The sequence below is a fragment of the Anser brachyrhynchus genome, assembly GCF_964034855.1.
Source record: "Anser brachyrhynchus genome assembly, chromosome: 5".
Lineage (NCBI taxonomy): Eukaryota > Metazoa > Chordata > Aves > Anseriformes > Anatidae > Anser > Anser brachyrhynchus.
Window position 1 is genome coordinate 18,805,325 of NC_137699.1, and position 14,662 is coordinate 18,819,986.

Sequence of the window (14,662 nt, forward strand, 5' to 3'; positions counted from 1 at the left end):
CAAATTTGCCTGATTCAAGATTTCTTGCATGTTTCTCTAGAGCACTATTCTGGATTTGCTGCTCTTGAACATACAGGAATTACCTTACGGGTATGTCTTGTTACTTTTAAGCATGACAAGACTGTCTTTCACATGTGGCAGAATAAATTCACAATTAAATTATTAAATAATATTTAAGGATGTATCTAAATAGTTACGGCATCTATCAAAACAACATGGCATTCAAAAAAAAAAGTGTTTCTGCATCCTTTTTACCAAAATAAACTCCTTTGGTCTTCAAAGACACCTCATTTTATTTTATTTTATTAATTTGTTGTAACCTGTTCTCTGTTCAAGTCTTTTTTCGTGACCTTTGCCTCTTAGCAAACCCCTCCTGGACCCACAGTTCTCTATGACTGTAACTCAGACTACCACCACAAAAGGGCTTGGATGTCATTCGTCGGGCTCTTGACTGCCTTCCAAAGCTGTCTTTCTATTCATTGCTGCTTTATCTTGACAACACTATGCAACTGGAACTATACCTTTGTACTTTCTGATAAACATGTAGCATAATGTTTGTTGGCAAATAGCTGACAGAAATTAGATCTCCACCATCTTGCGGGCAGCAACAAAGCATACTGTAATTGCTCCAAATGCTGTATACCAGAATGGGCCAAATCCTAATGATTTTTTCCAAGATTATTTGGGGCTCTGATTTAATCAAGCTTTTTCTTAAGCCAAGAACAAAGTAGAACCCAAGACTGGATGTCCCCACGCTTGGCTCAAGAAAAAACATTTTTTCTAGGTGGACAAGAATTTAGCAGAGAGGAAGGGAGTCATATTTGCAGTATCCTGTGCATCTGTGTAAAGCTCACCTACAATTATGATAACTGTGATGCCGACTGTTGATTTACAGAGCCCTGAACTGACTAAATGTTTGGCTTTTACTCTGCAATCTCAGGTAATTCTCCTCACACATTACCTTCAAGTATCCGTGCCTTGACATTTCAAGAAATACCAAAGATACTTTCCCTAACTCAATGTGTGTTCCGTGTACAGACAGAGGGCATTTCACAGGAGTCAGTGGAACAGAAACATAAACAAACCCCGGTGCCCTGGTTAGGCCTCTGAGCAGGAATGCCAAACACCTCCCCCTGCTCTCTGTCACTGATACCTCCATCCCCATGGGTCACTGCTGGTGGCCACAGCTTTTAATCACATGCTGGGCCTCCAATGATTTATCACCTCTTAATAGTTTTTGTGTTGAAGATTCCCAGTTGGCAGCTCAGCTCCCCTTCCCCCCACCATATAGCATTGCCTAAGAGCATCAGAACCAAAACAGGAAAATATACTGTCCATGTGGAAGCTGGATTAATGCTGAAGAAAATTGAAGAAAATGGTAAGAAAATTACCTGTTACTGACAGGCGTTTTTAGCAAATAATTAGCAACACAACAAGACTAGGAATTATGCAAAGGTTAATACTTAAAAGCTAAATAATTAAAATCTAGTATAATGTTTCCAACAGACTGTGTGGTTATCTGTTGTTTCCTGCATAGTGCTTTTAAAAATACAGACAGTCTTGCTTTTGATAAATTCTTGCTATGAAAATCAGTTTAGATTCAGCCCCGAAATGCTTCAGTACAACTTCCTTCCAACTGTAGTGAACAGAAGCACTGTGTACAGGAAAATTCCAGCACTTATAAAGTGCCAGCATGCAATGTGACATTTCTAATCTCAGTACATAACCAAAATTTGCCACATAGGGAAACACTGATGCAGCATTTTTCATCCACAGGTCTCAAAAGTATCGAGCACTTACCTCAATTTTAAAGCTGATCTAACTTTCCAGTTTACGGAGCGGAACCCTGCCAGGGTTAAAGCCAAGCTTCCTCAAACCCTGGCAAAAAGGCTCTGTGACAGGCCTAGACATCTCGCAGGAGAGAGCACCTTTTCCACTTGGTCAAAAGCATCATAAAGTAACAGTTACGATTCCATTTTGAACAAAGAATAAAAAACTTCAGTCCATACCAAGCCCTTGCTCCTGTGCCTCAGATTCTGGCAGGAAGGGATTCTTCCCATTCAGGAGGCAATAATCTCTGCAGGTGGCAGCGCTGGCAGTGTTGAAGATAGAGTTGGTCCATCTCTTTCTCTGTTGGAGTTTGTCTGATGGATGCAAACAATTCATCCATCTCATTTTTTCTGGGAAACAAAAAAGTAGGCATGTTTCACTTGTGGGTTCTGAACATAGTTAACCTACACATCGTGCACTGCAGCCATGTTATTTCACCCTCTGAAGAGGCTTAACTATTTATTATGACTGAAAAAAATAGGCTCTTTATACAAGTGGGTAATATTTTGCTCCTGCTTCTTTTCCACACATCTCTAATGCTATACAGTGGGCTGGTCAAGATATGCCATCCTAGCATTAGAAGAGTCAGGTTGAAAAGCTAAAGAAAGTAACAAACTTCTGTGGCAAGCTTACACTCAGAAAGACTGCAAACAAAGCCCAAATGACAAAGAATTCCAACTTGCTACTCAAGTATCTTGGAGGGATGTTACCTGACTGTGCAGTCTGGCATTCAATAGCTTCATCATCTGAGATTAAGAACACTAAAAATAAACAACTGTTTGGTATTATTAGACAGTCACATATTTTTCAGTACACATCGCCTCTTCTCCTTCTCTCTATTGTTTTCCTGTTCTTCCTTTCTGCAATTAATGTATAAAATAGTTAAACTTTTTCTTGATACTCTTCTGTGATTCTTGATACTTTTCTGTGATGTTTTCTTCATGAACTGAAAATCGTCTGGGAAATAAAGGAAGCCTGGACTCCAGTTTTTCCGTGGCCAGTCTTAGAAAGCTGACAGTTGTCAACAAAAGTAAACGTAATATCTTAGGCTCCACAGCTTCTCCATACTTTCAGAGAAGTAACTACAGCCCGTGGGTTAACCTTCACCAGCAGCCAGATGCCAACACAGCTGCTTGCTCATGATTCCCCCTCCTCAGTACGGCAGGAGGGAGAAAGATGAAAAACCTCATGGGTTGAGATACAGACAGGGAGATTGCTTACCATCATGGGCAAAACACACTCAACTTGGGAAAATTAATTTAATTAATTGACAACAAAAATAGATTTGGACACTGAGAAACAAAATATAAATTAAAGCAACTGCTTCCCCACCTTTCCCAGGCCCAGCTTCCCCTCTTCATTCTCAACGCCTCTACCTTCCTGGCCCTGAGAAACACAGGGAGATTGGGGGACAGGCTACATACAGCATGGTTGTTCCTCTCTGCCACCCCTTCCTCCTCACACTTTTCCCCTGATCCAGAGCAGGCTTCCTATGGGCCATGGCTCCTTCAGGAAACGTCCACCTGCTCCAGTGTGGTGCCCTCCATGGGCTGCAAGATGAATATGTGCTCTGGTACGGTCTCCCCACAGCCTGTAAGTGAGAATAAGTAAAATTATTATCTGTAAAACAATAACTCAGCACATACCTAAAGGTGTTTAAATATAAACACCATTTAACTCATGAAACTACCTGCAACACTGCCTTACAAAGGAGTGTGCACATACACAACCCATGACTCAGTCAGGAAAAAAGGCAATCCAGAGGACTACAACCCAGGCTGTCTTCTCGCATCCAGTAGTGCAGAACACAGGTGGATCAATTTACAAAAGCAGAAAAAATAATAACCAAATCCAATTTATCAACTTAATTGTTACCACATGGTACATAAATAGCATTTCTGCATTATGTCATACAACTATCGTTGCCCTGTGTGGTAACAGGTCCTTAACAAATAGGTGTATGAGAGAACGAGGGTAGGCCAGAACCTTCATAAAGCAAACTGCTTCTTTCTTACAGGTTTACCACTCACCATAGACCGTGATGGAAGTGCTAAAAGCTAAGGCTAACACACAGGAGGTTTGTTTATTGCATTGTATGGACCAAAGAAGAATTTCCTGCATATGACACTGAAGGCAGAGTGCACAAAAATTCCTCTGAAGTCTGCAGAGAGCATTGAACAGACCCTCCTCTGTATTAGCCTTTTTCTTGCATATCTGTGTTTTGAATTTTAACACAGCTGTGAAAGGGGGAAAAGAAAGCAACACCAATAATCTTGCCAATTGGGCATTCAAATGTCAGACACAAAGGAAAGTTGGGTAAGGCTATGATTTTGCTGTGGGCAATGATTGTGTCCAACAGTCAATGACATCACTCCCAGTGCTGTCTCCATCACAATTTTCCAGAACAGGATTACCGTGATGACAGATTCCATTCCAAAACTCCCAGGCAGCTCTTTACATAGATGTTAGCAGAACAAAAGCATTACATGAGATTTCCTCTCTTCATCAAGCAGTATTTGATGTTCTTTAATACTTACCTTGGGAAAAGTATTCGAGAACCATATGGACTTGCTGAAATCACACCGGATGTCTTGTCTCATGGCTAAAACTACGAGTTAAGGAACCTGTATTGGGTGGAAAGGGCAGAGTCGTATCTTTTGTTTCCAATAAGAGGGCAAGAATCCCCCCCCCACATCCCCACAAAGTTATGCAAAGTTATCACAGTCATGTGCAATTGCTACACTCTCCATAGAATACTATTTTGTTGACTTAATAGGTCATAATACGAAAAAAAAAAAAAAAAGAAAAAGAAACAGAAAAAGCATTAACTATGCTGTAATGGAAAATCATTTAGTAGCCAGAAAGAAGTGACAAAATAGTAAAAATGTAAAAATGTCTTCTACTTTTGTCTTGAAAAACTCAGTCCTTAGCTTATACAAAATTTTGACCATTGTTGTTTGACTACAGAAATGTTGGAATTCACAGCACTGGACACTTGGAAGATTTCATTAAGAATTAATAACCAGTGTTTTCATATATTTTAACCACATTTGACCAAGTAGTTAAGAATTCACGTGTTCAAATAATTTAGTCCTCTTTTCTGAGGGGGACAACATCTATTGACTTTTAACTTTGGCTATTAAGTTATTCAATTAATATTACTACTTTGTATGAAAACTTAGTCTAATTTGTATCTATTGCCAATCACATAATCCTAAACATCAGCAGCCTTAATTGTCCACATTTTGTGTTTCACCCTCCATCTAAGTAGAAATTTTTTCTTCTCCTTCATGGGATGATATTCGATAAGCAAGGATCCATCAAAGAAGCAGTTTAAATCACATTTTCAAAATCAGACGCATTCATCCCATTTTCATGCTCTGTATATTAAAGGAACAATCAGAAACTAAAAGTAAATAAAATAACAGCACACATTCTTTTAGCATTACCATTTTTTCAAAATTACCTTTAAAATGCTATAGCTCTACCTTTTTCTCAGCCTTTCATATTCATACACTCTCCATTGGTATTTACTTAATGGATAAATCAAAGCATGTTTAACAGGTGGTATTGTAAAGAACCCTCTACACTTGAGACAACTGCTCCATTATCTAAATATGTCTTTAGGTTTGGGGCCACGATCGGAAGTTTACATTTCTTACATTACCCAGTGCCTCATTTCTTGCACCAGCCTCTGTTTTATTAAGAACAGTGAAGACAAGCAGTACGTTTCAGATACGAACTCACACAAAAGCATCTCCTAATTCAGAGCTAGCAATTGATTCAGGCCCATCTCTGCTACCAGATACAGAATTCTTCTTTTGTCCCCTGTTGTATTCTGGGTGTATTCTGATAGTTCTGCAGTGTGATGAAACAAATTTAGATTAAGCTACTGGGACGCTGCCCACCCCAAGTGACTCAGGCAACTTCTGCATCGTTACGGTGACATTCCAAGTCCCCAGGTTTTATCTGAGCAACACAATCATAATTCTTTGAAAACTGCAAGAAATGAGCGGTGATTCAAAAAAGGGGTGTTTTTTTTGTTTGTTTTAACCTTTAAATGCAAGCAAAGTGTTGCAATAATAATAATAATAATAATAATTTTTTAAAAAGTATTTCATTGCCCAGCATTAACAAGCATGTCACTGCAAGTAAAAATGGTTTCCCATCTTGGATAGCTTGAGAAGCAGACGAATACCATGGCTGTCTTTTTCTTCTTGACGTCTTTGTATAATTGATCTTGAGCTAGGAACTTTGCATTCCAGCAAAAGCCTGGATTAAAAACTTAGACCAACAACAGTCAGCCATCAATCTTGAGGCCATCTATCCTATCTACAACCATTTGCATCAGCGATTAGCTATGTAGCAACTCTTAAGTCTCAGGCAGAGATCACCTTTCAAAGAGAATAAACACTCAGAGGATATCCCCATTCATTCCTCCTATTCTATTGCTAATTCCAGTGTATTACTCCCTCAGTATGTGCAGTGAAAACCCATGCTTATTGCTTTGATCATATTTATGTACCACATTACCAAACATCAGAAAAGAACTCACTGTTTTCTTTTTCTGGATACGATTTCCTACAAAGATTTAGATGTGGATTTTCCAAAAATATTTCAGTTCAGAATGCTATGACTAAAAACACCTGCAGTATACATTGATAATTACTTGCTTCTCATTTATACTGATTTTCCTAATGCTATTCCTGAAGTGCAACATGGCGCCACTGGCAGGAGGCTCTGCTCTTTGTGCTGCCCATTTCTTTCAGCCTGTTATGCTGCACTCAGGCACAGAGCAAGCAGCTGGAGAAGGACTGCCCCATTAAAGCAGCCCTGTCAGCAGAGCTACTGGCTGTGATTGTCTGAGCTAGGATTGCAAACTGCCTGGATTTCTGTTCCCCTGGTTGTCCTGGTGGAAGAAAGACTACTGCACTTTCCTGTGCTGAAACAGCCTCCTTTGAGCCAACCTGTCACAAGCACATCATCCAGCGCAAATAAATAATGTTTATATTTAGAATGTCAACAGAGAGCATACGTGGTCTGCCGTACTTCCTAAACAATTATATTACTCAAGATAATCTTCTTAATTGCTTAGGTAAAATTTTCCAATTGTTCGCACTCCTCTGGGGTTTTCTCATCACAATTTTTATTCCTAAGGAGCAACAATAGACTAAAGGAACTGCTATTACTTTGGGACTGACCATTAACACTGTTAGTTTATTTGTTTGCTTTGTTTTTCAGATAATAGTTACAGGATCTAGAATGTTATTTCTTTTTTTCATGTGCATTACACTGAAGATCTTCATGACCACAGTTTTCAAGGGGTTATACAACATTCGTCTTAATTAGCTTGTTATTTTTCGTTTAGCACGCCCTGTTGAAATACTCTAGTGTTAAACTGATGAAGTCAATAATAAAGTTATATTATGCCTTTTTTCTAAGAGTTAGTTCACTTTTAGGGTGCATTTCTCTAAACTACCCAAGAGATTCAAAAACGTTGAAGTCAATGAGACCTATACTTCTATGTCATTCTGAAAAATAGCTTTTCTATTCACCAAATTTCACTGCCCTGACTCCTCTTACTGTAGCATTTGAAGCTATCAGTATAGTTATTCATAAATATATGTCCTGTAACAGCACATGACAATTATTCTTTACATATGAGGATAGAGACGCAGGAAGAGTTTGAGCCAGATCCACAGAAAACAGAGCCCCCTTTTTATCTCATTTTGAAGGAAATGCCCAAATACTCCCATGGATCTAAGCCTAAACAATTCCTCTAAAAGCACCCGGGAAGACACCAGCCATGCAGGAAGCAGGACCTGGCTCCCAAACACCACCTTGGCCTTTCGAATGCTTATTTCTTCCCTCACAATAGAAGCGATACCAAACTGCAGACCTGCTGTGTGACACACCACCACTATCTTCACCCTGCAACCCAGCAAACTGAGGCATAGACCAGTAATAAAATAAATTCCTGAAGTTTGTCACTACACATTCAGACCTCTGTTAGTTAGTTGTTTCTAAGGCATCAAGTTCAAAACACTTTCCATTGAAGCTAACAAATTAATTCAAGAGTTGCTTTTTAACTTTTTGTAAATTGAAATCAATTTGATGAAGCCCATGAGAAATACAGTTTTCAAAGTCAAGGAAGATAATCTGGTGTCTAAGCATGAGTCTGAGTCAAATCTTACAGACTCCTCTTTAAACTCCTAGTCTATGCAATCATATTCCTAGCCAAAAATAGCAATATTGGAGTAAAAAGGTATGTTCCCTGATTTTTTTTCCTAATATATTTTAAATACATAATTATTTAAAAAGCATAGATATTCTGGCTAACTTTACTTTAAAAGCATTTTGTATGCACAATTAAGATAGTAAGCACTGGTCTATCTGTGTTGTTAAGAATTTAAGTGTGCCCAGTACTGACATATCATTGGCATTTAACAGTTCTGCCTTTAAAATCATCATAATTTGACTTCAGAGTACTGAAAAGCTAAAAAAAGATTTTAAGAGCTGGAAAATGACTTTTCTTTCCAGACTGTTCAGAGTACTGTACATTCATTGTACTTTTGAAGGCAATGTGACTTGTGAAACTGGCAATGTTCCCAACCATAGCTCTTAGAGATGTTTATAGCACATGATATTTTAATTGCTTGATGACAAAATTATTTGGAAAGATATCAGTTTCACAATGTATTTGCTTCATATTTCAAACAAAAACTATGAGGTTTGAATAGCACTAAGGTCTGGATATAAGCCCAACAAAACAACACGAACATCAGGGAAAGGTGTCCCTAATCCATCACCCTTAATGTGTCCATGAACATACATGCATAACTTAGGTGTTGCAGGGGATTCAAATCAGCCCATAACTATCCAGGTGCTATAGACATGCATCATGGATGAAATCCACAGTTCTTTCTTAGGGCTTGATTTCTATTTTATTTTTATGTCATGTCTTCTTAGGAGCCCTTTTCTGAAGCAAGCAGTGGCTGCCTTGGGTCAGATCTTTTTATTTTTATTTTTTCCCGTGAAAAAAAGCCTAGCATCTTCTAAGGTACACTTGTTTAAAATAGGGAGCTATTGAACAATGACAATACTCAAGAAATGCATATTCATTTTGTAATCAAATTCCCAGAATAGGGTCTGATCTACATAAGCCAGACCACAGAATTTCATCTAATAGACAAACTGACCTTCTGCAAATCTATGGAGAAATAATTAATCAGAGACTCTCCCTAAAACCACAGAACATCGATAATACCTGAAAGGGCTGTCTACTGCCTTCTGAGTGGAGTTTGCTATCTTTGTTTTGGTGTGTTAAATCATAAAATGGCTTTGGATATGCCTACTCAAGGGGCTGACTGACTCTATGTTGCATTCACAATCCTGGAGTCTTCTGCCTTACAGAAACATTAATGGACATGAGCACGTATAGAAACTCCTGCCATTTTGGAATTCACACCTCACTTTCTATAAGCACGTATGTATAAATAATCCCATCTGTTAAGCCTCCATTAACAGATCTGCTGTTAATATCCCACCTTTTGAATGGGTAGTCAGGAAAGCTGATTAGCTTGGTGAGTACAAAAGAAGAGAAGATGTTAATGATTATGCTTTGTTGCAACTTTTTAATTGGGGAATTTCATTTCTTAAGTTATTTTGTTGTTGTTGTTGTTTTGGTTTAGTTTTATTTATTATTTTTCAATCACCTTACCAGGGCATGTAGGTAACCTTAACAAGACTAATCAAAGTTACAAACGAGGAAAAAAGCCTCTTCAATACAGTCCAGTTTTAGGCTCCTGAAACTGTTTACATGGTATCTCAGCATCTTTTGCATGCAAAGGATAATTTCATGAGCAATTTTTTTCTTTTTACAAAGTACACATAAACATGCTCAAGACATTTGATCAAAGTCCTATTAACTGGGCTTGATGACTTGCAAATTTAGGTCCTGCTGAAGTATGTGAAAGCAAATCATCTGGCTATGAACATGATTTCCACCAGCTGAAGATCTAATCTGTAATGAACCTTTCATAATGATTTGTATTTAGAAAAAACATGGGCCCCACTCCCAAACTGGGAGTTTACTGGAGCACAGTTGTGGAAAAGGAGTTACTTTGGTGCTCCTACCATATTAAAGATCACGTGTAGTAAATGGTGACTGACCCTTATCTGTACCCAAACTAGTAGGTGTCACTATAATTTATCCCCTAATGGGATTTCCTTTCTCTGTCTCCCTTGGTCTGTGGCCTCGTTTATCAGCTCAGTAGCACCTGTAACAAAACACGCATGTATATTCTACAACACACGTCACATCCTTACAAGGACTGAGGGTAGCCAGACACCCTGAAATATGGAATGTGCATTAGAAAGCATGGTCCATAAAATTTCAGAGCCTGAGAGCTTTTCGCAGCCTGACAGATTTTCCCATATAGCTTTCCACATTCCTAGTGTAACCCAATACAGGCAGTGCAGGCTGAATGATAAACAGAGACGCCTTCAGGAAGCCTTGGGAAAATGGAGCCTCAAAATATTACACTTTGCTCTAACTATTCCACAGGTGACTGCTAAGCCTGCAAAGCCCATTTCTTCACCTCAGAAGACAAGCAGAAAAAGGGAGAATGGAACAGAACAAATAACTAAAAATGTTTGTTAATGAACTATCACTACCCTTGAACACTATCTCTCACGGAAAATAAAAATACTTTGTTCTTTCCAATCCTGGAAAATAACAGAAGCAGTACCTCAGCAGATATATGATTTTAAAATTGTTTTTGCATTAGGTGCACCAGTAAATTTTACTGTAAAACTGGGTTAGTAATATCTGCAAACCATGAAAGCATATTTCTGCTACTTGACTCAGTTATATTCCTTCTATGTACCAGCTGTGTGCTTGCCCGCTCTAGCTTATACATATATTCATCACGGCCTGCAGCCACAAGCAACGTGCATACAATACACACGAGCACTCAGAAAACAAACGCCTCAGCGCAGCCAGCACCGAGCCAGGTTCTCAGCAGCACCCAAACCACACAAGAAGAGCCCAGAGCTGGGCCGAGGCAGGAGCACGCTGCTAGGGCTCCCCGCACCATGCAGCGGGCAATCCTCCAGGTCAAACCCTGGTGTAAAGTGGAGCATCTTCAGAGCTGCTCTGCTTTGCTTCAGCTGTCAGTGACTTAGAGCTGCTGCAGTTTTCAGGCATTGTTGGGATGTTTGGACCATGCTCCCTTGCTTACAGCTTTGCATCCTATGCAGCATAGGAACTGTTATGACAACAGCAAAGGATTGCTATGGACTGCCTTTCACTGTATAGATCCCGTAGACCAGTGTGTACTCACAAAAGCATAGCCAAGAACCAGAGCCAGGATGACTAATAATGACCTTCTGAGCAGCCACGGCACACACTAAGAGAGCACAAGGTAGAAAAGATTTTCAAATAAGATAATGCATAATATACCACAGCCAATATATTGTGTCCATACTAGTGCTGGGAAAGTAAGCTTCAGCTGATAATGTTTTCAACAGCTTTTGTGATCAAAAGAGGGAGAACAGACATGACTCTTACATGTCATGCCTGTGATTCAAAAATGTATGTTAAAAAATGTGCAATCATATTTCTGACCATGGATTTGGGCAAAACATGGAAACACTGAGCCAGATCATATGTTCATCAGCTGTTATTCTTATTTACGACTGGATGGCAAAATCAGATAGCATTGCCTCTGTTCCTTCATCACACAACTATGTGGTACACACTGGAAAGATTTCAAGATGACTGAATATTATTTCCAGGCTGAATCTGCGGGCAACCACAATCTGCAGATTTTTTTTTTAGTAAATTTTCTGCTGTTTTTGTTGGTAAAAAAATGTTTGCTGGAAATAGACTGAAATACCATGAATGACAATAAAAATGTTGTGCTTTTACTTAGGATTTGTTTTGTTTAACTTACAAATGGAGGAAACAGGTTCTATAATTATTAAATACCAACTACAGGTTCAAATTCTTCATATACTCACATTATTGAGGTTATGATGCTAGATGACTAACCCCAAATTCTGGTACAAATAAAACTATGTCAACTTTTTCTTTAATCTGAAAAATTATGTCTCGTGTTACAACACCAAAAACAAAACAAAACAAAAAACCAAAGAATGAAGGAATATCCTTCTAGATATACTTTGAGCTCTGGCAACACAACACTGTTATGAGAGGTTATTCATATCTGGTACATATATCTGCCCAAAATACAGCCTGTGAAATACCATGATTTCCACTAATGGAAGTAAATATTGGAGAGTAACTGACAACACATGCATAAGATCATCTTTTTCAGTGATGTTGCTCACAAAAGGAATGCATTGAGCTATTATTTGCATAAGAACTGACAGGATTTCCAGCTTTCCTCAAAATGACATCAGTGTAATCTGAAGACAAGGAAAACAAAATATTCAAGGGACATTCCTCCCTTCTCACTCACAACACTCAACTGTGGCATTAATTCCAGCTTGTGAGGTATCTCCTGGAGATAAACTTCCCACACTGTGGCCTGAGGGAGAACTTGGCAGGTACCAGTGCCCCGGTTCTGGTAACAAAAGGTTAACCTGTAAAAGAGAAAAAATACTTTTTAGTCTACATGAAAACAGCTTTGCAGTTTTACACAGTGATACAATTTAGCATAGCTTAAAAAAAAAAAAATCACAAGGCTTATATGGGGTTGTGCCAGTCTCTCATTTTAGCACGATGGAACAGCGATGCTGACTTCGTCTGTCATATTCTAGGTGGCTGCGTGAAGGAGGGTGCTAGCCATTCCAGAGCTCTGAGGCACAGCTGGGTTTTCTTATTTTTAGCAGAAATTTCAGGTTGGGACCAAAGAAATCTTCCCAAACAAAATTTCTATCACAACTTTTCCACCTTTTTGAATTTGAAAATTTAGTGTCTTCCTCTTTCAAAGCCTCTAACATTCAGAGAGACAGCAACTCTCACATTTTCATGTAACCTTTCAGAATGCAACTCAGCTCTCTCGGTCACTTACCTCCCAGTTTGATTTGCGTAGACACAAATTGTTTCCTGCATGCAGAGCTGTGCTGCCAGAGAATGGCAAGGCTCAAAGGAAAGAAAGGCATTTCTTTATTCTCTCCCTTTCCTCTCTTGGTAACTACTCAGATGCGTTGCATTGTAGGCCACTGGACAAGATAGTATAAAATTCACATAATTTGTTAGCAAAGAGCAGGGAAACACTGACTCCTTTGTATTACTCTTTGGAGGCTATAAACTTCAGTATCGTAGCAGCTCATTCATCAGGATCTAACGTTTTCAGAGCATAAGGTACTGCAACAGAAATAGCATTAAATGTATTTTTTTCCACATGTATATGCCTGTGCATTGCCTAACATATAAGATCACTAGTCTGAATAACAGAGACATTACTTTCACAAAAATTATCATAATCATGTTTAAGAGAGATATCACACCTCCCAGCACTGGTCTTTGAGAATTTTTTTAAAGTAATAAAAATAAATATTATCACAGGCAGGCCAATCTATGCCACAGCCTGCAAATGATACAAGGTATTTGTACATGGAATTATATCAGAAGTTTATTTATACACTTGAGTCATTATGTACTACTGATCTTATCTTCTTATCAATAATGTCACAGGAATACTTACATGACAGAAACCTAATTCATCACTGACACTCATGCACTAGTTTGCACCAATAGTAAATTGAGCTGTTTTTATGGTTGAGACCTACACTTTGAACACTTGGAATAATTATATATTTTTTGAATCCAGACTGAAACCTCAAAACTTTTCCTAAAAGAAATTATGATAATAAAAATCTCAAACTTGTCAACAGAGTAAGTTACACATACTTTTACCTAGAGATAAAACATAATGATTAGATTGTTTTTTTTGGGGGAAGGGGAATCAATTCCCCCAAACACATTAGAAATGTGGTAAGCATCTTTACCTTCACATGATCATGTGAATCATTCGTATGTAACTGAAGTAAACTTGAAATAGAGAGCAATTTTTGAGGTAATCCAGTACTTGCACTTTCCATTTAATTCACAAAAGCCATGAAAATGCCTCACGTACCATTACAAGTTAAAAGTCACCTGCTGTCAGAGAAGCCAACCAAACTAACGTGTGCACACAATCTCCACCAGTGGCTGAAGAGAAAACTGCAGAACAGGTGAGGTGGAGTCTTGACTGCTAAATGAGGTCAACTGACAGGCATTATTCTGAAGTAGGAGGGCAAAAATGGAAAGAAGAGCCAAGGTTGGAGAGAAAGCTTTTGGAGTCTGAACAGCACCATCCTGGGCAATCTCCTTTTGTATTTGAAAGCATAAAGAATTTGACATCTGTCCCTCCCCAGCAGAAACCCAAACAATCATCTCCGAAGTAGGCAGTGAAGCATGGAAGTGTACTGTATCCACAACAAAGATCAGATAAACTACTACACACTAGAAACAGAGACAAACAAGCATTTCCTGAACTTCTTTGAGAAAGACAAAAAGATTCATGCTATGAAAAACAGTACACATATATCCCACCAAAAATTCCAAAATCTGAGTGCCTTCTCAACCTCAAAATTTCACAGGTCTGTCTTGCATCCTTTTATAGGCTTTGACTCACTTCTCCCTAAGACTTAGCTACAAGCCTAATTCTTATCAATGCTCCTTTTTTCCCTTCTCTTGTTTATCCAGATGGGTAGCATTTTACATTGGACTCTCACAGGCGATTTACTTTTTAAAAGAGCAGTTAATGAGCGTTCTTAACAAAGGGGCACTGGGCACTCCACTGGTACAGCCTCAGCCCAG

General features: G+C 38.7%; 1 protein-coding gene across 1 annotated transcript in view; it reads right to left on the reverse strand.

Moving 5' to 3' along the window:
- The window catches only part of LOC308196072 (uncharacterized protein), a 341,236-nt gene that overhangs the window by 318,719 nt on the left and 7,855 nt on the right, over window positions 1-14,662 (reverse strand). Inside the window, exons 3-7 of the mRNA XM_080594553.1 lie at window positions 12,870-13,020; window positions 12,325-12,438; window positions 4,368-4,454; window positions 3,295-3,421; window positions 2,010-2,180 (exon numbers count right to left, since the gene is read on the reverse strand). Coding sequence (XP_080450679.1) covers window positions 2,010-2,180; window positions 3,295-3,421; window positions 4,368-4,430 — 361 coding nt within the window. The 5' untranslated portion in view covers window positions 4,431-4,454; window positions 12,325-12,438; window positions 12,870-13,020. The remainder of the gene's footprint in view (window positions 1-2,009; window positions 2,181-3,294; window positions 3,422-4,367; window positions 4,455-12,324; window positions 12,439-12,869; window positions 13,021-14,662) is intronic.